General features: G+C 46.1%; 2 protein-coding genes across 2 annotated transcripts; both read left to right on the plus strand.

Moving 5' to 3' along the window:
• The first annotated feature begins 260 nt into the window (after positions 1-260).
• On the plus strand, positions 261-2,813 carry DYNLL1 (dynein light chain LC8-type 1). The gene is made up of 3 exons (XM_069870706.1): positions 261-362; positions 924-1,061; positions 2,514-2,813. Exons 2-3 carry the CDS (start codon positions 930-932, stop codon positions 2,649-2,651), a joined length of 270 nt encoding a protein of 89 aa, XP_069726807.1. The 5' UTR covers positions 261-362; positions 924-929; the 3' UTR covers positions 2,652-2,813.
• A 4,264-nt stretch (positions 2,814-7,077) lies between these two features.
• Positions 7,078-26,581, plus strand: RNF10 (ring finger protein 10). Its single transcript, XM_069870797.1, has 17 exons — positions 7,078-7,598; positions 13,574-13,776; positions 14,756-14,955; positions 15,944-16,034; positions 17,047-17,231; positions 17,312-17,448; positions 18,259-18,419; positions 18,965-19,093; positions 19,250-19,508; positions 19,739-19,872; positions 20,740-20,857; positions 21,180-21,281; positions 21,774-21,908; positions 22,647-22,732; positions 22,959-23,019; positions 23,165-23,323; positions 24,205-26,581. The coding sequence occupies exons 1-17, from the start codon at positions 7,442-7,444 to the stop codon at positions 24,279-24,281; spliced, it is 2,394 nt and encodes a 797-aa protein (XP_069726898.1). The 5' UTR covers positions 7,078-7,441; the 3' UTR covers positions 24,282-26,581.
• The last annotated feature ends 213 nt before the right edge of the window (positions 26,582-26,794 follow it).

A 26,794-nucleotide genomic window follows, 5' to 3' on the forward strand; every position in this document is an offset into this window, starting at 1 on the left:
GGAGAGGGAAGAGAAGCCGAGCACGGCCTGAGCAGCCGCCGGTGCTGCGAGGCGGCCTCGCCCCGCGCCGCCCCCAGCAGGCCGGCCTCCCTCGCCGCCGCGTCGCGTCGCTATGGGAACGCCAGCGGGCGCAAGGCATGCCGGGCTGAAAGAAACTGCTGCGGGAAAACGCTACGAGAGCGCCGCGCGCCGGCCAATGGGCGCTCGGGGGGACGGCGGCGGCGGCCAATGGCGGGCGGCGCGCGCGGAGCGGGGCGGGGCTCGGGGCGCTCGGAGGCGCGGGCGGCGCGCGCGGGGCGGTTAAACCGCGGCGGAGGGAGCAGCGCGCGCCCCGCTCTGAGCTCCGCGCTCCCACCCGCACGGTGAGGGCGGCGTTCCGGGCCGCGGAGCGGGGCCGGGCTTGGGGGGGGCTCTGAGGGAACGGGGAGGGAGCGGCCCCCGCAGCCCCCACAGCTTGGGATTCCAGAGAAGAGCGACGAAGCTGGTGAAGGGACTGGAGAACAGGCCTTATGGGGAGCGGCTGAGAGAGCTGGGGGTGTTTAGCCTGGAGAAGAGGAGGCTGAGGGGAGACCTCATTGCTCTCTACAACTGCCTGAAGGGAGGTTGTGGAGAGGAGGGAGCTGGGCTCTTCTCCCAAGTGACAGGGGACAGGACAAGAGGGAATGGCCTCAAGCTCCGCCAGGGGAAGTTTAAGCTGAACGTTAGGAAAAAATGTTTCACAGAAAGGGTCATTGGTCCCTGGCAGAGGCTGCCCAGGGAGGTGGTTGATTCACCTTCCCTGGAGGGGTTTAAGGGACGGGTGGATGAGGTGCTGAGGGACATGGTTTAGTGATTGATAAGAATGGTTGGACTTGATCCGGTGGGTTTCTTCCAACCTGGTGATTCTATGATTCTATGATTCTCTTGCTCTTTGCCCACTGCAGGCAACCATGAGTGACCGAAAGGCGGTGATCAAGAATGCGGACATGTCCGAGGAGATGCAGCAGGACGCGGTGGAGTGCGCTACGCAGGCCCTGGAGAAGTACAACATCGAGAAGGACATCGCTGCCCACATCAAGAAGGTGCGCGTTGGCTTGTGCCGTAACCCCGTGAGATCTCAGCGCTTGTGAAAAAATCAGTTGGGGGAATGCAGCTGGGCGAGTAGCTCTAGAGAAACAAGTCCTGGAGACACCAGATAATCGAGTTGGACTTTCTCTGTGGGCTGGTGCCCTGATGTTCCTTTTCCCCACCCTTCACTTGGCATTTTCCAGGTCCTCCTGTTTTTCTCCTGCAGTAGAATCATAGAATAGTTTGGGTTGGAAGGGACCTTAAAGATCATCTAGTTCTACCATGGGCAGAGACATCTCCCGCTGAATCTGTCCAGCCTGGCTTTAGCAGTATCTTTTGCTTCAGCCTTTTCTGCCTCTGTCCCATTGTCCAGGGCAGCAGAGAGTGGGCAGCTGCTTGCCCCTATGACTCGTGAGCTCATAGGGAATACAGGGGTTCTATTGAGCTCTTCTGTGGTTTTCCTCTGAGAGAAAACCTTTTTTACACTGTCCTTGGTTTAAATTTCATCGAACTTAATCTTAATGATCTGTTCACAGTTCTGTCCAGCTGATTCAGAAATTGCAGGGAAAAGTAGTTTTCTGCAAGTCTTCTGTAATCACATCTCTCTTTAGAGTAATGACGTAAACAGAAAAGAAAGGAAAAAAAAAACCAACAAACCCTGCTGGCGCTGCTTATCTGTTTGCAACGTCTGTGTCGTTATTCATGAAGGATTAACAATTGAACGTGGGAAAGATCTAGTTATGGTTGTATTTCCTGCTTTGCTAACTTGGGAGAATGGAGAAATCGGAGCATCAATGGAAGCTACACTGATTTGAGTGGAAGAGATGTTAAAAAAGTGATTCAATTAAGCAGAGTGGTTGTTTCCACTAGAAAAATATTGATTTCCTATGCCCGCAATACAGAAAGGCATTTTTTCCCCAGGTGCAGGAAATGTCTATGGCAGTAGAAAAGAGAGAGTTTTGTCTAATATTTTCCAGCTATTTTTCGTAGCACCTACTGGGTATTAGTAGAGGATTTGTTTGAAGCGTATAGAACGTGAAATGTTAGGTTTATTGATAGGACTAGTGTTACAGAGCGTGTAGCAGAGGATTTTCTACCAAGTCCCTTTAGCACCCATGGTGCAGATGAAATCTTAATTATGGCTTAATCTCTGGGGGTGTAAAACCAGTGGTGAAGCTTTTATTGAGGGCTGTAGTCTCAGATCATGCTATGACTTGTGGGAGGAGATGGACTACTTCCCACGAACAAAGGTAATCTTCTAAACTTGCTACTGCTCAGATAAGAAGCACTGTGGCTTCTCTTTTTGTGGATTTTTTTTTTTTGGTGTGGCTAAGCAGCAGGTGAACAATAAGATGCAAATAAGATAATCCTAGTACTTAAGAGCATTTGCTTTTCCTCTTATTACCTTGCTCAAAAGCGAATACCTGTTTAGAAGACTTCTTAATTTCTAGTGACCTGTTTTGCAGGAGTTTGACAAGAAATACAATCCCACTTGGCACTGCATTGTGGGGAGGAACTTTGGCAGCTACGTGACTCACGAGACCAAGCACTTTATCTATTTCTACCTCGGCCAAGTCGCTATTCTTCTCTTCAAGTCTGGTTAAGAATCACGGACTGTTACTGAACTCGCGCCTGGTTACAGGACTGAGTGCTGACTCCTGACTCGTTACTGCAACCTTCCTGAGGACACAGACCTTGATCTCCAAGGGTGATGGCAGGGATTATGCTATAGCGATCATGTTACATTGTGGATATAAAAGGAAAAATACCAAAAAAAAGTCTTCCTTGTATTTGTTTTATTTTTCAGAAGGCTGCTTCTTTCCTAATAGAACTGTTGGAACATTTTTGCCTTTGAGAGGTTTATAGCCAACTGCATTAGTGCCTGGTTACTGCTTGTGCTGTGTAAGTACTGGCCGTGTTTGGTTCTTTCTGTGCCAAACCTCTCCTGTTCTCTCGGTTTGGGACGTTTCCCTCTTGCATTGTGGGCTGCAGTGCCTGCAGCTGGAGCTTTCTGCTGCTCCTCTTGAGAGCTGCTTTGGCAAACAAAGGATGCACTGTGCTGCCACACTGGGCTGGGATCGGACCATGTGGGTGGGGCCCAGGGCCTCGGTGAGGCCACCAGGACCAGGAGCATGGAGAGGGCGGTGGGGCAGTGTCAGTGTCTCAGGGGATTCCAGCTCCCAGTGCGCTCTGTGGCAGGTGGGTCCCAGTGGGTCTGCCCAGGAACAGCTCCATTTGGGACACCACCACTGCTGGGAGTGACTGGTTGCCATTCCTAGGCTGTGTTTGCCTGCCAGTGGTGTTGGTGCCACAGCGCTTGGCCTCTGCAGCCTCCACCACTGGCAGGAGCTGCCTCGGTGGCTGCAGTGCACCTAGCAATGAAGGGTAGCAGCTGCAATCCAGCCTGGCCAGTGCTGCTGCAGGTCTGTGAGCCCGAGGGTGAGAAGGGGTGTCTGGGGAGGGCCAGGAGGGCGGCAGCAGTGGGTGGTGGGTTTTGGGAGGGCGGTGGCTGTGTTGCTGTGGGCTGGAGTGCCTGGAGAGCTGGAGCCTGATGTGAGTGGGCTATGAGCCCCATCTCCACCAGCTTCAAGCACGGCTGGGCCTGTTCCTCTGGCACCGCTGGCAAAGTGCTGCCCAGGCACGGCAGTGGGAACGGTGTTGGGGAACAGGGATCCCGACAGGACTGCTAGGCAGAGATTCCAGCAGATCGCTTCATCTGCAGCTTTGAGTTCTTATCATTTTTTAATACAGATGTCCATGAGCAGTCAAATGGCTGTGGTAAAGGAAGTAGATTTGTCCAAACAGATGCAGCAAGGTGCTGTGGAGTGTGCTGTTTTGGCTGTAGAGAAATCTAATGTTGAAATAAAAATTGCAGCCCTTATAAAAAGGGTAAATGATTGCTTGTAACATCCCCTTGTCGACTGTCTACACCAGAACTCAAGCAGGGTGGGTGTCGCTACACTTTGGAAAAGCACATTTTGTGGACACAAGATACATCTGACTTTTCCTGTGGGCTGGTATCCTTGTGCTCCTTTTCCCACCTCTTATTTGTGCCTTTCCTGGTTAGTTTTGGAATACCTTCCCTTTTTAATTGTTTTTTCAATATCTCATTGACCAGCAGACCAGGATGGTGCCTACCAGCCTTTCTCAGTGGACTAATCGGCTGGTGGAACATACAGACCTTTGAAGCCTGCCTGAATTTTCCTTTCAGCCTTTTTTTCTTTTTTTTTTTTAATTTTTTTTACTGAGTCCTTGACTGAAGTTGTGTTCAAATTGGCCTGAAGGTTCTGTGCATAGTTCTGTAATAGCTGTGGGAGGGCTGGCTGCCTGGTTCAGAATCTGCAGGGGAAAGTAATTTTTCAGCACATCTTCTGTATTTATTTCTTCTCTTCCTGTGCTGAACCTTACTGCGATCCCATATCTCAGAGCACTGTTTGTCCAGTGTGCACAGAATACCTGGTTTTGTATGTGCACGAAGAGAACAGATGCATACAAGATCTGGTTCGGATACACTTTCTGCTGTACCATCTCAAGAGAATAAAGAAATCTAAGGATGTCAGTGGAGGTTAAATGCTAGATGGATCTGTGTGGAAGACCTGTTTGAGAAGTTGTTCAACTATGCATTACAATTGCCTTTGTTGAGGTCTCCCTGTCCCCCAACAGATGAAGAAAGAGGTTTATTTTTATTGCCTGTAAGACTGATGTTCTATATTAGTAGAGAGCTCATCAGATTTTCCTTGAGGCTCCTTGCTGGATCCTGTGGAGTTGTGATGAGGACAACTTATCCAGGGTAATAATAACTAATCAGAGATTCTTGAGAACTCTGGGATGTGACAGCAGGTAAATAACTGACTGGAATGCTCTTTTAACAGAGCTGTGCAGGTTGGCATTTGAACCATGTGGTAGGTTGCTGAGTGCGACAGCACAACAGGAGAGTGTGACCTGATGCTTCAGTGTTGTAAGTTTGAGAACATGGTGTGACCTGGGGAACTGCAGTCCCTGGGCTTGTTCCCACTCAGCTGTGAAGAGCTGTGGGATTTCTTTTTGTGCCGAATTAGCAGGTGAAGTGTAAGAAATAACACAGTCCTTATGGTTGAAAACACGTGCTGCTGTTTAATTGCCTTTTCAAAGTGGTGCTTGTTAACAACAGACACAGTGACAAAAAAATCTGTAGTCAACTTTTGAGTGAGAAAGGTGCTGATACTGAGTTCCTAGTGATCCCTTCTGCAGGAATCTGAGAAGGAATACAGTCCTGCTTGGCACTGTGTTGCAGGAAGGAAGCTTGGCAGTTGTGTTTGTTGTGACACTAAGCACTTCATCCTCATGCTTGGAGTAAGTGTTCTGCTGTTTAAAGCTGGTGAGAGCTGCGGGTCACTGTTCAGAGCTGCTTCTGCTCACGGAGCTGCACGCTGAAAGCAGAACTTTGTGCCTCCAGCCCTCCTAAGGAGGCAATGCTTGGTCTGAAGGCCTAATGCCAGGTATTTTTCTGGAGTGGGTGGTGGTTTTGTTGCGTTTTAGGGAAAAATAAAGAAAAGAAAAAAAAAAGGCCATGTGTTTATTTTCTTTGCAAAGTTGGCCCCTTTGATAATAAAAATGTTCTGGGTGTTGCTGTTTTCTGATTTTCCCTAACATTACCTGTGTTCCTCCCCATTTCCCTGTGAACAGCAACCTTTCAAAGAATTCTCTCAAATCCAGACTATCCGCATGATGAGCTAAATGCAGGAGCAAGTTGGTAACCCAGAGGAGAGCCCTGGGGTTTGATGGGACCGTACTCCCTTGATGACTGAGTGACATCAAGCCCTTGGTTGCCCAGGGCCCAGCTTCTGGGCTGTGATGCAGGTTGGGGCTGCACTGCTGAATGTGCAGAGCCTGGAAGATGAGCTCCGTGTCCTTGTGTTTTCCTTAAAAACACGGTTCCTATCAAGAGCAGATTTCTTATTTAGAAGAAGCCTAGACACTACTTCCTGGTGCACTGAAAACTCTTTATCTGGTTGGAGGAAACAGGGAGTGCTCAGCCGAGCACTGGTCTTTCAGTAAATCCATTTCCAAAGAGCACAGAGGAGGCTTTTCTTCCCATTTCCTTGTGGCATCCTTTCTTCCAGTGGGCATGAGGGCCAATGGCAGGGGCAGCGGATGCTCTTCAGCTCTTTGAATGCTATTTAAAGGGTTAATTAAAATACCTTTGGAATCTCTGTTGCCTTGTGGTTTGTTTTTTCCCTTTTGCTTTGAAGGAAAAGCTTAAAAGTATCCTTTCAATTAGGCTTTGTAGACTTGGTTTTTACTTCCAGAGGTGTTTGCTACAATTCAGTGGAAATGTGGGATTCTTTGTATCCTCCCAGGCCTTCCTGTTCCCACCCACAACCCGGTCTGTCCCCTCGTGCCTCCTGGAGAGCTTGACCGTATTTGGTTCTTGCTTTACCATGCTAAACTTCTCTCGTTCTCCTGGTTTGGTGTGGGATCACAGAGGGGTTTGGATCAGAAGGGGCCTTAAAGCCCATCCAGGGACGCCTCCCGCTGGATCAGGGGCTCCAAGCCCCATCCAACCTGGCCTCAACCCCTCCAGGGATGGGGCAGCCACCCCTGCTCTAGCTACTCGGGCCAGGGCCTCCCTCGCCTCACAGCAAAACATTTCTTCCTCCGATCTCACCTCAATCTCCCCTCTTCCAGCTTCAAACTGTTCCCCCTCGTCCTCTCCCTGCAATCCTTGATCAAGAGTCCCTCCCCAGCTTTCCTGGAGCCCCTTTCAGCACCGAAAGCTGCTCTAAGGTCCCTCCTAGACGCTCTGCCCGCGGCCGCACCCGTTTCTCTTTCCGCTGCTGCTCTCAGGGGCCTTGAGGGCGTGGACTACATCTCCCGGCGTGCCCCGCGGCAGACAGGGCGCTGCAGGTGCCCCTGGACTACATCTCCCGGCGTGCCCCGCAAGGGGGCGTTCTTGTATGTCCCTGGACTACATCTCCCGGCGCACCCTGCGGCGGGCGGGTCCCGCGTGCCCGCCCCGGGGCGGTTCCATCCGGGTCCCGCAGGCGGCTCCATCCGGGTCCCGGGCAGTGCTGCGGGCGAGGCGCCGCCATTACGGGGCAGCGGCGGCCGAGGAGCCGTCGGGTGCCGGGGTGGTGCGGGCCGCGAGGCAGGGCCGGGCCCCGCGGGGCTCCGTGAGCAGCTTTCCCTTTTCCCCTCGCCCGGAGCCCCCGCAGGCCCGGCCCGGCCTCTCGCGGCCCGTCCCCGGTTCGAGCGGAGCAGCGAGAAGATGTCGCCATGAAGGAGGCCGAGTCCGCGCTGCGCCGCCCCCGCCGGTCGCCCCCGCGGGCCATGAGCCCGGGCCCCCACCGGCTCCGCCAGCGCCCGTCGTGCCCCCTCGCTCAGGGCCGCCGCTCGCCCGCTCGGGCGCCCGTTGATGCTGCAGAGCCCGCCCGGCGCCGCCCCCGCCTCCGCCATGGACAAGAGCGGCCCCTGCGGCCCCGGGACGCCCGGCTCCTCGGCCGGCAGCAAAGCGCAGCAGCCGCGCTCCGGCTCGGCCGGGCCCGCCGCGGGGGAGTCTAAGCCCAAAGGCGGTAAGGGACGGGCGGGGCGGGGGGGGAGTCGTCACCGGTGGGGGAGCGAGGGGCTCCGCTTCCCCTCCTCGGGTCGTTCGTCTCTCGGCTGGGTTTTGACAGGTTACGCCTCGCTCACCGCTTGTTCTGGTTCGCCTTTTCCTTCCTCTTCCGCCTTTGCTCCTTGTTTGTGAGCTGCGATTGCTGCTCTCTTAGGCTCATAGCCAGGTTTGGGTTGGAAGGGACTTCGAAGCTCAACAAATTCCAGCCCTCCTGCCGCGGCCAGCGACACCTCCCACTGGATCAGGTTGCTCCAGATCAGGCTCCAAGCCCCATCCAAGCTGGCCTTGGACACCTCTTGGACACCTGGGGCAGCCCTGACTTCTCCAGGCAGCCTGGGTCAGTGCTTCATCACCCTCACAGAAAACATTTCTTCCTAAGATCTCCTCTAAATCTTCTGTTTTTCATCTTAAAACCAGTCCCTCTTATCCTACCCACGCACCCTCCCCAGCTTTCCTGTAGGCTTCCTTTCCGTGCTGGAAGGCTGCTCTAAGGTCTTCTCTGAGCCTTCTCTTCTACCTTTAAGGATTAATACTTTATCTCCATTAGCACTTGAGTAATCAGCTTGACAGCCAAAGCTTTGCTTTCATAGTAAGAATATGTGTTTGCCAGGACTTAGAGGGACCTTACTTTTATTCTCTGCTCAAGTTGAGGATACTTTTACATCTTGATTAAGGTGTGTTTTGACATACAGAGTTACTGCTGCAGTTTGGTAATGTGCTCTGGCGGAGCTGGTTTTGTATTGTTTGATCACTTGCCGTGTAAATCAAAGTGTAACAGCAGTGGGTGCAAGTGGCTGGTTCTGCTGACACAACAGCTCCTGAGGAGCCCTGGTGGTTCCTGCCTCTTCAAGGTGGGACCTGAGCTGTCTCCAGTGCTCACAAACTGGGAGCAGAGTGTTCCTGGCAACCTTGCATTTCTTTTCTAAAATAAAGAAATGGGGCAGTAGTGATTAAAATTGGTGGTTTTAGTCTTGGAAGTATGTGAGTGAAGTGTCAACAGGTTGCCACAACACCATTGCTGTACCAATTTCCTTCCTCCTTTGTGGTTTCTTCAGCTGTGTTCTTTCAGGTCTCTGAGAAAGCAGCAGCGTATTCCAGAGGGTTAATAAAGTGAGTTTCTTGATGGTGTTTTTCCTTTTTGGACCTTCTAAATGCACTCAAATCCCGGGTAACCAGTTGTTACTGGCTCTTTGCCTGTATTGGCTGACCTACCCCAGGACAGACTGAAGTGAGTGGCATGAGGGGTGGCTCACCCAGAGCTCCCCAGGTTGTAGTGAAACTTTAACAAATTCAAACACACAAAAAAACTTTAGGAAGAACTCCCAAGACAGTCATTTCTGGAGGAAATCCTAACTGATTTGCAGATTTTCTTGCATTGGAACAGAATGTGATGTTGAGGATCTTATTGTCCCTAGCAACTCTTGTTATTTTCTATCTCTTATTTCTTTTTTTTTCCACTCTAGTGAAGGGAAGCTGGAGATATTGTGTGCTAGGTATGCAGCAAGAGTTTTAGAACCAGATCTTTGGCTTCTGATGGAATAACAGTTATAAACTTCTCTGCACGTATTGTGAGAGGCACTGTGAAAGGCTCGCAGGTGTGAGGTTTTCTTTTTGTGGAGAACGGGTTTCTGTCCCTGCCTTGCCAAGAGACACTCTTGACTCATCACTACAGCTTCTTTTTCAGTGCTGTGTGGGGTATTGGTCACAGAATAGAAATGTCCCTCAGGAAGGAGTTAGGATGGCCAGTCCTGTGGCTGATATGCCTTCATGTAGAAGAAGCAGTATCTGCAGTGATTAAGGAAATAAAACATCTGTCATCCCAACCCAAAATAAAAGTGTTAAATGATTTTTGTGGACTGGCAGCTTTTACAAGCTCAAAACAATGTCACCTGTAGCAAGGGATCAGTGAGGAGAGAACCTAGTGTGCCATCCTCTGCTGCTGTGATGCATCAGACTAACTTCTAATTAAAAAAAAAAACAAAACTAACTTGTTTGAAGGCCTCTTTTTTAATAAAATGGAAGAAAATTTTAGTACTCCTCTTTTTAGTAGAAGTAAGTGTGTGCTTGGGAATATCTGAATTGGAGGGCACTGAAAACTGAAATGGGAACATTCCCTCGGTCAGATTAGGGCAGACGGCTGCAGGGCAAACATACGGGTGCTGTTGTGTTAAATCGTGGCTGTGTTTTGGTAGCTGTTGCAGGATGCTGGCAGCTCACCATAGTTTTATTTTTTTCTCTTGAGTCCCTTATCATTACACATGTAGCCGATGTCCACCCAGTTTCTCTCCTATTCCAGGAAAGGCGTAGGAGGTATTCTGAAAATCTTGTCTCCTTTGAAATGGAAAGTGTTCTTGTTGGACCGCAGACCTCCCCAAAATGCTGACCTTCTTTTGCATAAATGACTTTTGCACTGATGGTCACTGCGTTTATGTGTAGTCAAGGCGTTTAGATTCTTTTCAGAGTTACCTCTTGTGATTGAGACCAGTGGAAGAAATGAAAAAGCGGATGTTTGTGAAACCTTGTTGTGGCTTCTTCTCTTTCTCTTGCAGGACAACTTGAAATGGGCTAGATAGGATACTGTAAGATCTTGCACTTGTGGAATTTGGGTTGCAGCTGTCTTTCAATCTTGGCCTTAGAACCTAAATTGGACTTGGAAGTTTCCAACAGAAAAGTTTGTTTGGGTTCAAAGAAAAGTTTATTGGGGTGCATCAACAGGAGTCACATCCCCTTAGGGTGGAATAAAATAGCTGAGGTAAAATAGGTGTGTTGTTGGGTTTCTCTGCAGTCCTTGAGACCTGGTGGACAGCATTAATTCTTGCAGATGTTCCTGGGCCTTGTTACGATGTGAGCATTGTTAGCTGGGGCGTGTGACTGCTCAGTCACCTCTTGCTCACTGGGGTGTTTGCAGCAATGGCTTCAGTGCGTTGTCGGGCAATCGCCCTGGGCCCTTGTGTGATCCACCACCCAAACCCCTTATGCAACACGGTTGGTTTCAGCTTGGCTGGAAGGAAGCAAACAAAGGTGGAAGGAAACTGCAGGCCTCGCCCCAGTAGTAAACCAGTACTGCAGCTCTGGGACCAAAGGGTCACCTGGAGCTCTTGCTGCATCTTCGGAGACAGAGGTCCTCTGACAGAGTGTGGCATCCAGCAGGAGAACCACAGGTATCAGAGCCTTGCTCCAAAAGGCAAGAACAGCTTTGATGCGAGTTTTGAGGATTATATAGACAGTATTTTTTGTAAGCCTGTGTTCTCTTGGAATGTGGATGGGTTGATCTATTTATTAGAGGTAAGATCTTATGAGAACAGCAGGACTAGCTGAGAATCTGAGTGAGGAGTAAGTACCTTGCTGGCACTGTTCCTTTTGCTCATTTCTTATTTGCCAAGAAAAGAAGGAAAAAAGAAACACCCAAATCCAAACCTTCTCTGCGTCAAACTGGAATCTAACAAGACAGGACAGGAGTGAGAATCTTCCACTTTTCTCCTTGCCTGAGTGTGGATTGCCCTGTCCTGCCCCTTCATGGGAGTGCGAGGAGGGATGAGACAAAGCAGAGAGCTCTCTGACATGTGGCATCCTGGAATGGTTGGAAGGAATGGCACCGCTTCTATTTAGGGTAGGGGAAAATTATTCCAGTTTACAAATGCACACTCCAGACTCTGTTGTCTGTTGACTGATTTCATTACTGCTCTGAGGGACCAGAGTCCTCGTGAGGGTAATTATTCTGGGAGGGGAAGCTTGCAGTCAGTAAAATCAGGTTTGAAGCATTGTTAGACTGTCAGGTAAAGTCCTTTGTAAAAAATGTAAAGAGAGCTTCCTTATAAAATGTGAGAGTCATCACATCTCAAAGGCTCTAGGAGTTGTTCTCAAAAGAGTTGTAATATAACAGGAATGTGTGTAAGCCAGCTGACTGACAAATTGATGGTGACTAACTTCACTAAAATGATAAGCGGTAGGAAATTTTTCTGTCAGCTGCAGGTACAAGCTCTTCCTCATTCCTGGGCCTTGTAAGGTTGCACTTTAGGCTGAACTTCTCTTAAGTTGATTCTTTTCCCCTGTTGATCATTGCAGACAAATCGCAAAGTTGCTGTAGACACAAGAGGCATGGGCCTCTGTAGCACGTTCTCTGAAACTGGAGATTTAAGACGGTGGGTGAGTTCTAAAGTGACAAGGTCTGCTCCTGAACAACTCAGATAACAAGTAGTTATCTGAACCTGTTCAAAGTGACTTAATTTTTGACCAGAGACTCAGTGGTGTGGTTTGTAGCTTCTTCCCTACAAACAAACACTCTCAAATAAGGTCCCACTAATCGTCCAGCCAGACCTAGTCACACCCTCAGTGCTCGGCAGCTGCTGGTGTGTTTTTTTTCCTGATAACGTCCAACCTGCATTATAGCCCCGCAAGCTGTGCAAGCGTGTGTTTTGAGTTACACATCTGTGGTTCCAATGGAGTTGGTTTAATCCTGAATTAAAGGCTCAACCTGTTGAATAGCAGAGTAAATTCTGGTGAGCCTGCAAAATGTCACATCACGTGAAGGTAATGACAGTGTCTTTTTACTTGTGTAGCCGTAGTTGCAGGCACAAGCTGCAGTCTGCCGTGTGCAAGAGCCAGCAGACAATCACAAATGCCAGTCAAACAGCTTTTGTTACTTAATTTATTCTAAAGAATTTGGATTTTGAGTAATGTACAATAACACATAGACCTCCCAGTCCACTGCCTTCTCTTTCTAGGCATGCAGGCGAGAGAGAAAACTAAAAATAACAAAAAAGTGAGACTTTGAGTGACTGTTTTAAGTGCTCAGGTGGATTGGAAGTGGTGCTGGGGAACGGGAAAACTGGTAATGAAACCTGTCTGTATGGGTAATGTGATTAGAAATCCCTGGTGTCTGTATCCAGAGTGACTTTGGGGCTGGCTGGTGCGGTAGATGGCTCACTGGGCCTCTGGAGTTTTACTTCCAATCTTATCAATGTAACTGTTACACAAATAAACCTGGGGCCGTCAGTGGGGGTGCTGGGTTAAGTGATAGGTAAGCATAATGTTGCTGCCTTGGGGCAGCAGTCATCTTGAGTGAAGGCTATCATAGTATTAATTTTCTGTTTCAGCAGTCTAATGAAGCAGCTGTTTAGACACAGGAAACCCGTTGCAAGAGCCCAGCTGCTTGAGAGCTTTATTGCTGAAGTGTTTTGCTTTGTGCTTTCACCACTTTGTCCTCTGTTAGGGTCAGTGCACTTTTGGGCACACAGTTCTTGCTGCGTAGGTTGATGGACTTAGGACTTGGATATTAGGTGCCCCACAAGGCCAGAGCATTGGGTTTGTGCTTCATGATCAATAAGCATTTGTTGGCCTCGTGAAAGAAAAGGATATTTTTAGAACAGAATTAGATCTGCTGGGGTCTTTTAAGCATAGGGGGAAGAACTGAGTGAAAAAGGGAAAGGGGGTCTTGCAAAATGGGAGACCTCGAGACAAATGTAGGCAGCAGGATATTTATGTAAGGGCACAATATAGGATAAATTGTGTGTTTTCTGAAAATGGAATGAAAAAATTAAGCAGTTGTTGTCGATTTTTGAAGCAGAGTATATAAATGTGGTGTTGGTGTTTGTCAGTGTACCAGGCAACACGCTCACATCTGGTGATGATGATTCCAAATCTGGATAAAGAAAATCCAGCCATTCTAATAAATGATAAAGCATAGCAAATACATCCTTCTTTTGCACCATTTGACCAGTTTTTTGGGCAGTGATAGGAATGAAAAGGTTTAGGGTTCTGGGAAGATTTGATGTCCTCATAAACACCAGCCTTTTAACCAGGGCCCAGGGCAGCGGCTGAGGTGAACACAGCAGTCGCTGTCTCTGAGGTGAAGCTGACTGAGGCGCAGTGCGCGTGGGGAGCTCTGAAGCTGCTGGTCTGATTCTTGTTTGTTTTTTTTTTTTTTTCTTTCAGATGGAAAGAATGCGAGTGGATCCAAACAACGTTTTAATCGTAAAAGAGAAACTTCATATTCAAAAAATGAGAACTTTTCCAATCAATACCGTCGCTCCAATTCACAGAAAAGCAAAGCTTTTAACAAGATGCCCCCTCAAAGGGGAGGTAGTGGTGGAAGCGGCAAACTTTTTAGCTCTTGTAATGGTGGAAGACGAGATGAGGTGAGAATTGTAATGCCGTGTCTCGAAGGCCTTCTTTCTTGGGACGAGAGGATCCCTCTGACCTGCCTAGATAGGTCTTCTCTGTTCAGCTCCTGGGCTGGGAAGGGAAAGAACAATAAGAGGTGCTAACAACGTTGAGATACCAGAGTGAGTGTGAGCAGAACAACTTTGCAACAACAGAAGAGGAGTGCTCTCTGCTCTGAGGGACTCACAATGACAAGCACCATCTGAGGAGGGGGTACCTAGACAGGCTGGGTACATGTCTCGTGAAACAGATGTTCTTCAGTAAAATGTTGAGTGATGCTATTTCTAACTTTTACGTCAGAGGTTGTGTCTAACTGCTTCAGTGTACAAATTCATATGTGATAGTGGCATTGGGAAAGTAATCGTATTGGTGACACCAAGATGGAGTAAAACCAGAATGAAGCTTTTATGCTGGTGTGGGTCTAAATGCTGTAGATTATTGGTGGGTTTTCGTTGGTACAGAGGACTCATTTTTCAGCTTCAGTGGATTAGCAACACTGGTCACCTAAATCGCTAACTCTGTCAGATCTCACCCACTGTCTCTGTTGAATTCTCATTCTTTGCTTCAGTGTACCTGAGCAAGTACAACCCGTGCAGATAGCAGTCAGACTATGTCACTGGCTGTCTAAAATAATTCCAGGATTTGAACAGCTTTCTTCTGTCATTAACCTTGACTACTAGGTTTTTTTGCCAGCTTTCACTTGTCCTTTTGTGGATTGTTTTTGCGCTCTCCTCCTCTCGATCGGTGTGGGGTAAGACCGCTCAGCTCTAACTTTCAGGTTCTCATGCACTTCTAACGCTGCACTACTTGATTTGCAGAGCTGGAATGGGAGAAGGTGAGTGAGTGGATATTGTGTATTCTATACGTAATCACTGACGGGGCCTGGGTATCGACTTGTACTGATGCTTTTGCAGTAAATTCTAGCACGTTCTAACAAATGCTGTTGTCTCTTAGGTAGCAGAGGCTCAGCGGGCAGAGTTCAGCCCTGCCCAGTTCTCTGGTCCCAAGAAGATTAATCTGAACCACTTACTGAACTTCACTTTTGAACCCCGTGGCCAAGGAGGCCATTTTGATGGGAATGGACATGGCAACTGGGGGAAAAGGAACAAGTGGGGACATAAGCCTTTCAACAAGGAGCTCTTCCTACAGGCCAAGTGAGTGGCAGACTAGCAGGGTTCTAAGACTTCTACAGAGACACTGAGCTGTAAGGGACCCTCGCTAGGGAATTGTGTTTGACCTTGACTACTTGTATTGACTTTTTTAGGGTAAAATTGCCTCTCTGTAGTGCTCTAGTGGTAACAACTGTACTTGAAAGGGATAAAAATAGTATAATAAGTTGTCATCTTTACCTATTTACAAGGTATCTAATGGAGTGAGTCCTTTAGAGGCAAACCAATTAGTCTTCTGCTCTGCAGAACAGTGTAGTTCCCTTAAGGAAGGCAATTGTTTTTTCAAAAAAAAAAAAAAAAAAAAGTAGTACATTGCAATGGTAGGGGTAGCAATTGCTGGGTCAAAGCTAATACGAATTTCCAGGTTCCAGAAGCAATTATTCATATGCTGATTATGGCACAGGCCCCTGGGTATGTAGTACAACTCAAATGATGATCAGTACGGTAATCCAGCAGCAGAATTGCTTTTGACTGGAAATACTGTTCGCTTTCACAGGAATTTGAAGCATGTTCAGGGCTTCCTGTATCTCATCATGTTAAAGATAACAAAAAATATTTTCAGCATTGATATTTCTGTTTTTCCCTGTTGTTTTGTGGCTGCTTGTAGTGAAGTCTTTTTGCAGGCACCCAAACAGTTATAGTTTTTGTAAGCATATTTTTTCCATTTGTGGATTCCCTGTGTTTCAATAGATACCCAATGGAGCTGGCTGTTCCTTATTTGTTTCTGGAAAACAGCTCTGCCTGGCTTATGCTGTAGTTGGCGTGGGATGTTGTGTCTCACTGAAATCAGACACACCTGTATTCTGGAAATCTGATTGTGAATTGAACTCTTTTGGGTTTTGTTGGTAGAAGTTACTGACTGTGTCCAGCAGTTTTCTGGACAAACCAGAAGCTCAGAGAATCCTATAGGATTGTTCTCAAAGAATTTTTAGAAACAACTGAGTGGATCATCTGTCTCTTTGCCTTTCCCCAGCTGCCAGTTTGTTGTCTCTGAAGAACAGGACTACACAGTCCACTTTGCTGATCCAGATACCTTGGTCAACTGGGACTTTGTGGAGCAAGTGGTCAGTTTTGATGGGCTAGATTATTTTTTTTTTCTTCTTAAGAGGCTCAACCTGTCTTTAACTGCTTCTTTTATCTCTGTGATGTTACGTAAAACTCAGCTGTTTTCAAGTTGAGGCCTCTCCTGTCACTCCCACAATACTGGAAAAGACTTGTCACGGACTATATTATGAAATACTTTCATGACAGCAAAAAAAGAAGTGCTAAAAACTATTAGGAAAATTAGCAGCTGCTTCTTGCTTTTGCAGATGGGAGCTCATCAAAAATAGTATCTGGCATTCTATAGACAGAGTCCTTGTGGTGGAGGTAGTAACAGAAAACTTGATCAGGAGTCCATGGAAGAGGAAGAGTGTTGAATTTTGAAGCATTACCCTGTGCATGGGTGGCCTATCTTGCCTAGCAACGAAATGGAAAATCTCTTGAGATCTGTGGTCAGAACTTTGAGGTTGCCTCAAGTATAAATTTATTATCTGCCACAACTAGTCTTGGTGTGTGGTGTAGCGGAGGGGAGGTAGGCTTACTGTTAGCTGCTGCCACAGGAGAGCAGAAACATCTAGGTGCTTGCTTGGCAGATATGTCTGCGACACACAGATGCTATCAAAGTGTCTGACTAAACTAGCGTGTTCATGGAAGTAGGTAAGTTCAGTCTTGCAGTTAAACCAGGGCTGCACAAGTCTGCTTGTGCAAGTGAGGTGACAGCTCATTTGCTGTCTTTTCAGTGTCTGTATTCTGATAATGAAGATGCTGATGAATATGTGAGGGGGGAACTTCAGAAGAGTCACTTTTTAAATGTAGTTAAGACTAGAAATACCGGATTGGTGGCTTTGCAGGTTATTCTGTTTGCAGTCTGAAGGTGTTACTTAGTTCACAGTAGTCTTAATTTCTTGGTAAATAAGCAGAGTTCAAGGAGCTGGGAGACTTAATATGTTAGAGTAGATCTTAGAGATGGCTTATTCTGCAGCACAGAATTTCCAAGTCTAAAACTTGTACTGTTCTTCTCATGTGCCATTTCAGCGCATTTGTAGCCATGAAGTGCCCTCTTGCCCAATATGTCTGTACCCACCAACCGCAGCAAAGATCACCCGCTGCGGGCATATCTTTTGTTGGGCATGTATCCTTCACTACCTCTCCTTGAGTGAAAAGACCTGGAGTAAATGTCCTATTTGTTACGGCTCTGTTCACAAGAAGGACCTCAAGAGGTGAGGCTTTATATTTAATAAATGCTCAATCATTTTGAAACGTTATTTTTACCCTGCTGACCTCCCTCCTTACATTGCAGTGTTGTTGCTATGGAAACACGTCAATATGCAATTGGCGATAACATTACCATGCAACTTATGAGAAGAGAGAAAGGTGTTCTGGTAGCGCTGCCTAAATCTCAGTGGATGAATGTGGTGCAGCCCGTTTACGTCGAAGGTGAGTGCATCTGAGTGCTGGTGGTTGCCACGCTGCTCCTAACCATGACCAGGCTTGTGGAGGGAGAATTTACCATGGCAATGCCATGCCGTCACCTTAAAAGAGACCAGACTACAAAGTGTGGGTTTTAGCAGCTGAGAACCTTGATGATCACATCTTAATAATAAGCTTTCTTCCCGTGTGTTTTTGGTAAGGCAAAACTTACGTGCTGTTTGCCTTCAAGTTATGCACTGCATTCTGAATCCTTGGTATTAGTTTGTGTGTTTTGTATTGCAGTCATTGAGGTGACTCTTGCTGCTTTTGTTGGCCTTTCAGTGTCCTTAACTTTGCTCCTCATTATACAGCTTAGTAAAAAAAACTGCCTCTGTGTGTAACCTATTTCAAGGATGTGATCTTCAACAGGTTTTCATCCTTCTCACTTATCCACTAAAATCTGTGAAGGATATGGGGAAAATAATTGCAAGTATTGCAAACCTGTTCCAGACATCTCTTGCCTGACATATTCATCTTTCTTCAGTCAAGTAATGTGACTAACACATCATCATCATATCTGTGACTGGAGAAATAACTTCACTTAGCATTGCTGTTTTGTGGGCTGTCTTGGCTCACTTAGTTTTGCAGTCACATTCGTGAAAGGCCACGTGCATTTAATCTCTCGTATAAAAGTCAAGTTTCCTAAGTCATGGTGGGAATCCACCCTGCAGTGGCTTAACTCACAAAAGTGAGCAGCAACAAAACTTTAGCAGAAACAGCAGTTCAAACTGGTGCATCTGCATGTGATGTTAATGATTTGTTACTCCTTCTGTTCAGATGACCAGCACAGTCAGTATTCAAAGCTGCTTCTGGCATCCAGGGAGCAGGTCTTGCAGCTGGTGATTCTGGAGGAGAAGGCAGCATTACTAAAACAGTATGAGGAAGAAAAACACACGCCAGAAGCTTGTTTTATTGAGGCGGCTATCCAGGAGCTGAAGGTGAGATCCAATTTGGAGGCTTGAAGTCACTTTACTTCTAACAAGTGTGCTAAGCACCTGTATTCTGCTACATAAGTGGTTGTGCGTGATGATTCTGGTGTCCATGATGTGCATCCTAGCAGGGTGGTGATATTCGTTGTTCAGATAACATTCTCAGTCTTAGAGGAGACTATAGCCTTTGGACCCCGTGTACTTGGTGAGATGTTCAAGAGAGAACAGAATGGTTTTCACTGAATAGTATTCCCTCCATAAATGTCAAGGAGTTCTGCCTTCAAAGGAAGATGTGGTTTCCTTTTCAGGTCCAGCAGTTTCTGGGATAACTTCTCTAAGCAAACATGAGCAGACCTGTAGAATAGGTGTGCTAGAGTGGGTGTGCTTTTCAGTAATGAGAAGGAAAGGCCCCCTCTTCAAGGGTCAGTCTTTGTCACAGGTAAACTATAGATCTGTGAAATCCTGAAGTGTGGGATAGGGCTAAAGCTAAGTATGGTGACAGTCTGCTGGCTTAAACAGGAAATTAAACCCTGTTCTCTTTGGGTGACCTGCAGGAGCGAGAAACAGCACTCTCTGCTGACCAGGATAAAAACAGTAGCATTGCTGGAATCAGTGCTGCTGTGGAAGAATTGGGCCTAGAAAGCTCCAAGGCTGTGGAGCCTGCAGTTTCCCAAGAGAAGAAGGTGGGTGAAAACTCTTCTCTGGCAGATCTTGTTAGTACTTAATTCTGCTGCTTTCTGCTGTTATGTATGGTGAACTGGTGCCAGAGGGTTTTCAGAAATGACAGTCTTTTCGAAGGAGGTAATGTGGTACTAACTCTGTGCTCTCTGCTGTGATAGTGTGGCATGGAATATCTCTCTGCATTTGATGAGGAACTCGTGGAGCCTTGCTCAGATCTGGCAAGTTCCTTTTCACCTCCAGTGGTAGCAGAAGAGGCAGTGCTGGATGAAGAGGAGGTACCTGAGGTAGACACCACAGGAGAACCTGATGTGAACACTACAGAAGAACCAAATCCAGCTGAAACAAGCTACCAAGAATCTAAAGATACAATTAGCAGTGGCCATCTTAGCAACTCTCCTTTCTACTATTTCTATCAAGGTCAGTGTCATGAGATCCTGGCATTATGGGGGCAGAGATGTTTCGTTTGGGATCCCCTTGAGGAAGGTATTTGTCCACCCCGTTAGATGCAGCTAAACCCTGTGAAGTAAAACTCCCAGGGAAACTCAGAAAAGAGCTTTAATTTTTATTACTGGAGGATGTACTGGGATGGGGAGAGAGGTGTTAAAAATGAAGAGGCAAAGAGCAAATGATGTTATCTTATCTTGTAGCGGAGGATGGACAGTGCATGTATCTTCACCCTGTCAATGTCCGTTGTCTTGTTCGTGAGTACGGCAGCTTGGAGAAGAGTCCAGAGAAGATAACTGCTTCTGTAGTGGAGATAACTGGCTACTCAATGACAGAGGTAGTTACTTTTTCTTCATATTAATTATTGGCCCTTGTTTTAGCAGATTGATCACAGCTGAGGAATAAGAGATAACTGACTGGGTAGGCATTGCTGGTCTGTGTCAGATACAATACCTTGAGTTGCTTTTGATAGTAGCTTGAATGAGACAGATCATCATGTTTCTCAGCCTTTTCCCTGCCTCTGTCTTGAGCAAACAGCTGTGTCTGAGCATCAAGGGTACAGGTGGGATGTTTTGAAAATAAAGAGGGTGGAAAGAAACTTCAGTGATTGAGGTGGAGTGAAAGTGCTTAAGGCAGTGAAATGCTGGAAGAGGAGGATGAGTCTTGAATTCCTTTAGCTCAGGTAAAGAGCACTGTAAGAATGGCATGTGCAGTAACAACTATATATAATTCTTAATTCATCTTTAGGAAAGAAGGTGCTCAAATAAGAGTGAATACAGAGGTAGGAGGGAGTCTCTGTCTACGTTTTCCAGCTGTGCAAGGATAAATACAAAACTAAACTGAAACAAGCTGAGTAAAGTGGTGGTCATTGGTCCGAATAATTTTAAATGTATAAGGTGAATTTGGTCCAGTGTAAAAATAAATGCATCAGAGGACTTCTATTCCAGTGAAGTTTGAGTGAGATGGGAGGAGTAACAAGGAAATTGGTAACTGAGCTGGAGTAGCTGCATCCAAATCCTTGTGATGCAGTTGCTGGAGATCTTGGAGCATTTGGTTTCTGACCTGGGACCTCCTGCATGTGTCACTGCTGCTATTTTTTTCTGTTTGATTTGATGCATGATACACATTCTATATTCTTAAGCTATTCTTTACTATGATGTATCCGCTTTTGTTGCAGTGATATATCTGTGCTTTTTTTAATCAGGATATAAGACAGCGTCATCGTTACCTCTGTCACTTGCCACTCACCTGTGAGTTCAGCATTTGTGAACTGGCTCTGAAGCCACCTGTCATCTCTAAGGAGACTTTAGAGTTGTTTTCAGGTTGGTATTGCCTTTCTAGTAGGCTCCGTCATGTATCTATGAGGTTGAAGGAGAAATAGTTCTTATCAGCCCTTAATGGCAGAAAAAAGAATGTAGCAGCTTTACTTTTCTTGCACCAACTGTCTGACTGCTAGACAGAACAGCTCCAATTCACTGTTTATAAAATAGAAAAGCCTGACCGCTTTGGAGAGCGTATAGTGTTTGTAAGCATGTTTTGTTATTAATGTGTTGTAAGTGAATGTGTACTTCTCAAAGCAGGAGATAATATTGCCAAAGTACTGGTGTGGGTTTTTTGATATCCAGTGTTGTGCGTTGCTCCTAGATGACCTTGAAAAGAGGAAACGTCTACGGCAGAAGAAGGCTCGTGATGAACGGCGGCGTGAACGGAGAATTGAGATAGAAGAAAACAAGAAACAGGGCAAATGTAAGTCGTGATTGAGTATAACTGGTGGATTTCAAGTCATCTTTAGTTGCTGAGCTGGTTTCTTGAGTTGTAGGATGAACTGTTAAGGCCTTTTGTTTGTAGTGCTTGCTTGGAACAAGATCACAAGCTATTAGAAACAATGTGTGCAAAATGAAAAAATATAAGCTGTTTTAGTCAGGATGTTAAATGATGTTATGCAATTCCTGTGCACTTGCATGTTATGGGAGAGACAGAGGGCATGTGAGGACACAGCTGTCTCCATGTTGTATTTAGCTCTCAGGATTCTGTTTTTATAGTAATCACGATATAGAGTGAAGAAGGAAAAAAAAAATGCCTAGGAACTGCTTCCATCCAGCAGCAGGGCTGTACTGGTCTCTAAAATAGAGGGTGGAAAGAAAATTGAGTTGGCACCTCCTAGGCTTCTGATAAAACTTGCATATTGACAATCTTCCCCCACATTGTGTAGTGCTTTAATTTGAAACCTCTTTCTAGATCCAGAGGTCCATATTGCTTTAGAGAATCTGCAGCAGTTCCCTGCTTTTACCTCTTGCCCTGGAGAAACTACCAGCACTGATCATCAGAGCTTCTGCCTGTCTCCTCTTGGCAGAAGCCCTGTGTTTCAGACAGGTGAGCATCTGGAAAAACACCTTGCATCCAGGTCTTGATCATTACTGTGGGATCTACTGTTCAGGTCACCATCCTAAAGTTTCTTAATACTGATCAAAGACTGCTTCTTTCCTAGATTGCCTCTGAGATTATATACAAAAGGCTGATACAGCTAAGGAACATTCTGGTCCTTTATCTGTTTTTTACTACCTCTACTTCACTGACACTGATCTGCACTGTAGTTACCCCATCTTTAAAATCTTTAGGGCAGAAGAAAAGAATGGAAAAAAATTCCCCAAAAAGGGAAGAAAAGTGTGTATGCCAGGAAAACGCTACTGGCATTTTTTCTTTCTACCCTCTCCATCTTCCCCACCATGTTACACTAAAATAAAACATATTTGGTGAGCACTCCGTTAGATTGTTGCCCAGTTGTGCTTTACCAAATGTTTTATCTTGTTGTTCATAAAGAGTATTAAATAGAAACTATCCTTAGATGTCTTTCTTGGGAAAAAAAACCCAATACAGACTCTCAAAAAACCCAACAACACCCCAAAATAAGCAACCGAGAACTCCAAACAAACAAATTTAAATGCCCCTCAATTAAAAGATATCCCATTGTGTGTCTAACGGATGGAACTGATGAGATGAAAGTGGTTACTTGCGTAAGATAATAAAACTTTTGTATTTTGTCTTGATAAGCAGTGTAATGATTGACTGCCAAATGCAACTGGCTTTGATAATCTCCTACTTTATCTGTAGAGTCTTTGTCATCTGCTGCCAGCCAGGTCAGCCCGTTCCTCTGTGGGAGTTTAGAAGAGGAGTCTCCCTTCCCTTCCTTTGCCCAGGTAAGTCATGTAGCACAGTAAATCTTGACGGAATTGCTTGTGTCTTAGTTGGCAATCAATCTGAGAATGGAATTGCTTCCCCACAAAAACAGTGTGGGATAAATTTTACGGAGACTATATTGGGTTGAGTGTTTGAAGGGTTTCCTAGGTTTTCTTGCCAGTCAGGGGATCTGCAGTGTTGTTTTAGTACATGGAACTTAATTACATATTATGACTTTATTGATAGATGTTGAGAGTTGGAAAGGCAAAACCAGAGACGTGGCCCAAACCTGCTCCAAAGACAAGAGGTAATAAAATCTGATATTACTGCTTCAAGTTCTTTTGTGTGTCTCAATTGTAACTTCACAAGAAACATCTGGAGTACGAAGGGACGTTGGCTCTACGAAAATTTTATACAGCCTTCTGCCTTTCACTGCCCTTTCCTTCTTCCAGATGAGAGCACTCTGGCACCCCCTGTGCCAGCAGATAGCGATGGAGAAAGTGACAGCTCTGACCGTGTACCTGTGCCCAGCTTCCAGAATTCCTTCAGCCAAGCTATCGAGGCAGCCCTCCTGAAATTGGACAAACCATCCACAGCTGATCATTTATCAGGTAAGAGGTGGGGGGGAGGCATGAAAAATTTCTGATGTGAAAAAATATGAATATTCCCCCTTCTTTCTTTGAGAGAAGTGAGAGGAGCAGTTTTGGGGACCAAAAATTGGCTGCATAACATTGTCAGGTTGTGGTTTTGAACAGCTTGACTGAGGCTTCTGTTAGGTTAAAGCAGCTCTCTTAGTGGGAGCTGAGATCAACTAGCAAAGAGTCCTGTTAGGACAAAGATGGCTTCTGATAGTCATGCTTGCCTTGTCTCTACTGGAACTTAATTTAAACTTTATCTTGAGGAAGTTCAGATTGTGTGCTTTTAAATTAAGAATACCTGAGCTGCTGAACTACACCTAAGCTTGACACAAATGTTGAGGTAACTGCTAGCTGCAATTTCAAATTGGGGAGTCTGAAGGAAATTGAGGTGAACTTAAACCTCTAAGCCTGGTCCTGATAAAACTGATTTATAATGCTCAGTTGGGATGTTCAGCTTTGGCTTCTGTTTGGAGACTGCACTGAGCAAAGGAGAGTTGGATGGGAGGGCCTGGGAGTTCAGTGAAATTGAGCATTGGCTCCAGTTGTATGTGGATGAAAGCGATACCTGTCTGAAAGGCAAACTGCTGCACGTTTACAGTCCTAGCATGTGCTGTTGCAACAGCAACTTTAGAATGAGTTCAGCGTGTATGTGGGTGCATGCAAGATGTGATGGGAGTCTCCCTCAGTTTGTCTGCAGTAATTTTTTTGTTAATATTAAACTACCTGGTGCTCAGTGATGTGGTAAGGAGCATCGCAGGCCTGTAGAAGTCATTTAGGCTAAGGAAGACCATTTATTGTTTGTGTGTGATGTTCCTCTTCCATGAGAAGAATGACAGTATTTTAATCCTTCACAGAGGAAAAAGGAGGCAAGAAAAGGAAGAAACAGAAGCAGAAGCTACTGTTCAGCACGTCTGTTGTTCACACAAAGTGATTCTGCTATTCAAGAGAAGTTTCCTCTCCTGATTTTCTTTTCATTTTGCTTTGTTTTGCTGCTATAGTTTAAGTATTTAAATTTGAACAGATTAAACTTGTGTTTCCAGGGCTTCTAGGGGGTTCAGGAGGAAACCATGACAGTATATATTGAAGTAAGATCTTTTGATTCCAGCTGCTTAATCAGTTTGTTTCAATATAAAGTTTTGAAAGAAACAACCCAGAGATAAGTCAGCCAAGGCTTCTTGTCTGTGCCAAGTTGGTTCTTTTGGCCTAATAAGCAGTATGAAAGTCTTTACAGCTGTGTGGCCCTGCCAAAATACTGCAATATTACCTAAGCGAAGAGGCAGAGAACCTTCATTTCCGTAGAAGTATTTGTGGGCAGAAGTCCATCTGACTGTGATAGTAGTGTGGTTTCAGTAAAGCTGTCACTGCTGTCTAGAGAAAGTGGTTTCCACAGTGCTGGAAATGGGCAAGAGTTTCCTGGCTTTAGAGTGTTAGCTGCTATATATCTGTTCTTTTTCTAAAGAGCAAGAATTCCTCCTGTTCTCCTGGCCTGGTAAGATTTAAAGCTGAGGTGAGTGTAAAGCAGGGAATTTGGTTATTTGGTTTTGAAGTGACTCTTATGTGTATTTCAAAGTGCGTACTGGCAGTAGCTATAGAAGGAACCTCCTGGCTTCTCTCAGTTGTTCAGCTCTGTTTTGATGGGGTGAGTGAGCCTGCTCATTTTTGTTTTCCTTTTTTTCTTTTCCCAACCATGGGCTACACATACTTTGTAACCTGATCATCTAGAATAAACACTCCACTGTAGGGCTCTGCCAAAATCGTGCTTTGACAGTGGCTGCTCTGGAATTGGAGGAACAACTGCTAGATGGAGTCTGTAGGTAACTCTTAGCCTCCAGCAAGAAATGGGGGCATCTTGTACTAGGAAAAGGACCTGTAACCACTTGGTTCTGGGATGTAAACTGATCTGCACTAAGCACCTCAGGCTATAAACATGCCTCTTGTGGACTCCTCCCCCCTTTTTCTTTGGGTGGTCACATTCTGCACTGCTTGTGGTTTGAATTGAGCTAATGAGTTAAGCCTTTTTTCAAATAAAAGGAGCTGTAGGTAAAGTGTGCCAGTCGAGGCCAACAGTTGCAATAAATCACACGTGCACACGGACAGCACTGCCCCTTGCCTGAGCTGTAACCCAGCTGTCCCATTGGTGTGGAGCACAATCCCCCACGTAGGGGCATGGACTCCAATCTTTCCTTTCTGCTGACAGAACCCTTGTCAGGGAGCTGTACAGAACTCCACCTCCCTTGGTGCAGGACCAACACGTGTCCTCTGCCATCTCCAGCCCCACTTGCACCAGTGCTCTGCCTGCATTTGCTCAGTCTCTACACACTCAGTGTGCTCGCTCTCTCATGCTGTGGCTGGTCTGAGCAAGGAAGCCCTGTGTGCGAGACTCTTGGAGGCAGGAATTCCAACTCCACTGGTAAATTCACTGGTCATGTCCCTATTTTAAAAGTTTTTGTCAACACATCAGCTTGACTTCAAATCTCCATGTCATGCCAGCGCTTCCTCAAGGCACTTCAGCCTTGTGCATGTGGGAAGCCAGTACCAAAGAGCGCACTTCATAAAACTTTGTGGCTGTAAGCCAGAGAGAAGGGGGGAGAGGAGAGGTAAAGAGAACTTCAGCTGCCAGGGGAGGACAGAGGAAGCACTCACAGAATATTCTTTGAAAGCAGCTTGACTTCACGCTTGGTCACAATTTACTCCACTGGAGGGAGAGACCGCACAGCTTGTTGAGCGAGCAAAGGAACTAAGACAAGATGCCTGAAAGCAGTGACACATCTTGCTGTTAATGCCTTATGTGCACATTTGAAAATGATTGGTGAGGGCAGAGAAAGCAACTAAGAAAAAATCAAGCATGCAGTTGACTACATTCACAGTGTGATTGTTTCCTGTTGAACAGTCATTGAAAGCCATGGAACAGGAGTAACTGCTTAGTGTCTAACCAGTATCTGTTGTGTTCTATGATGTCTACACATTAATAGTCAACTTTTCTTTGCACTGGGAAGAGAGATGGCATAGCTGGAGCTGGTGTAACTCACCTCCATGTCTCACAGGCACTAGGAGCAAGGGAAGCGATGCTGGCAAGGCCGACTGTCCCTTTGTGGGGGCAGGCTCCACAGGACAGCATCTTTGAGTTGTATCTGGTTTTCCTATGGATTCAAGAGATAATACCAGCAATGCTACTTTCCTGTAACTGATTGGTGTAAACTTAATAAATATCTAAGCAGTACTTTGTACCAATTAGTTTTATAATGGGTCAGGTGGAGTTGAACCTCGCAGCTGTACTGTGCATTCCCTCTCATCTGCTCCTGTGTACAGAGCTGGTGCTTTTGTGAGTCAAGAAAATGGAGAGCCTTGTGATAACAGGTACACATGAAGAGAAGGTCAAAACAAGTAAAAAATTAAATGCTTTTTCTGTACTCAAGGAGAAAACTGCATTCCTTGTCCATACCA

The sequence above is a fragment of the Phaenicophaeus curvirostris genome, chromosome 17 (assembly GCF_032191515.1).
Source record: "Phaenicophaeus curvirostris isolate KB17595 chromosome 17, BPBGC_Pcur_1.0, whole genome shotgun sequence".
In the NCBI taxonomy this organism is placed as follows: domain Eukaryota; kingdom Metazoa; phylum Chordata; class Aves; order Cuculiformes; family Cuculidae; genus Phaenicophaeus; species Phaenicophaeus curvirostris.

Bases quoted from the DNA above. Each gene is read 5' to 3' on its own strand.
- DYNLL1 (XM_069870706.1), top strand. From the start codon at position 930: ATGAGTGACCGAAAGGCGGTGATCAAGAATGCGGACATGTCCGAGGAG. The intron at 1,062-2,513 runs GTGCGCGTTGGC...CCTGTTTTGCAG, and splicing joins TCGCTGCCCACATCAAGAAG to GAGTTTGACAAGAAATACAA.
- RNF10 (XM_069870797.1), top strand. From the start codon at position 7,442: ATGCTGCAGAGCCCGCCCGGCGCCGCCCCCGCCTCCGCCATGGACAAG. The intron at 17,232-17,311 runs GTGAGGCTTTAT...CTTACATTGCAG, and splicing joins CACAAGAAGGACCTCAAGAG to TGTTGTTGCTATGGAAACAC. The intron at 17,449-18,258 runs GTGAGTGCATCT...CCTTCTGTTCAG, and splicing joins GCAGCCCGTTTACGTCGAAG to ATGACCAGCACAGTCAGTAT.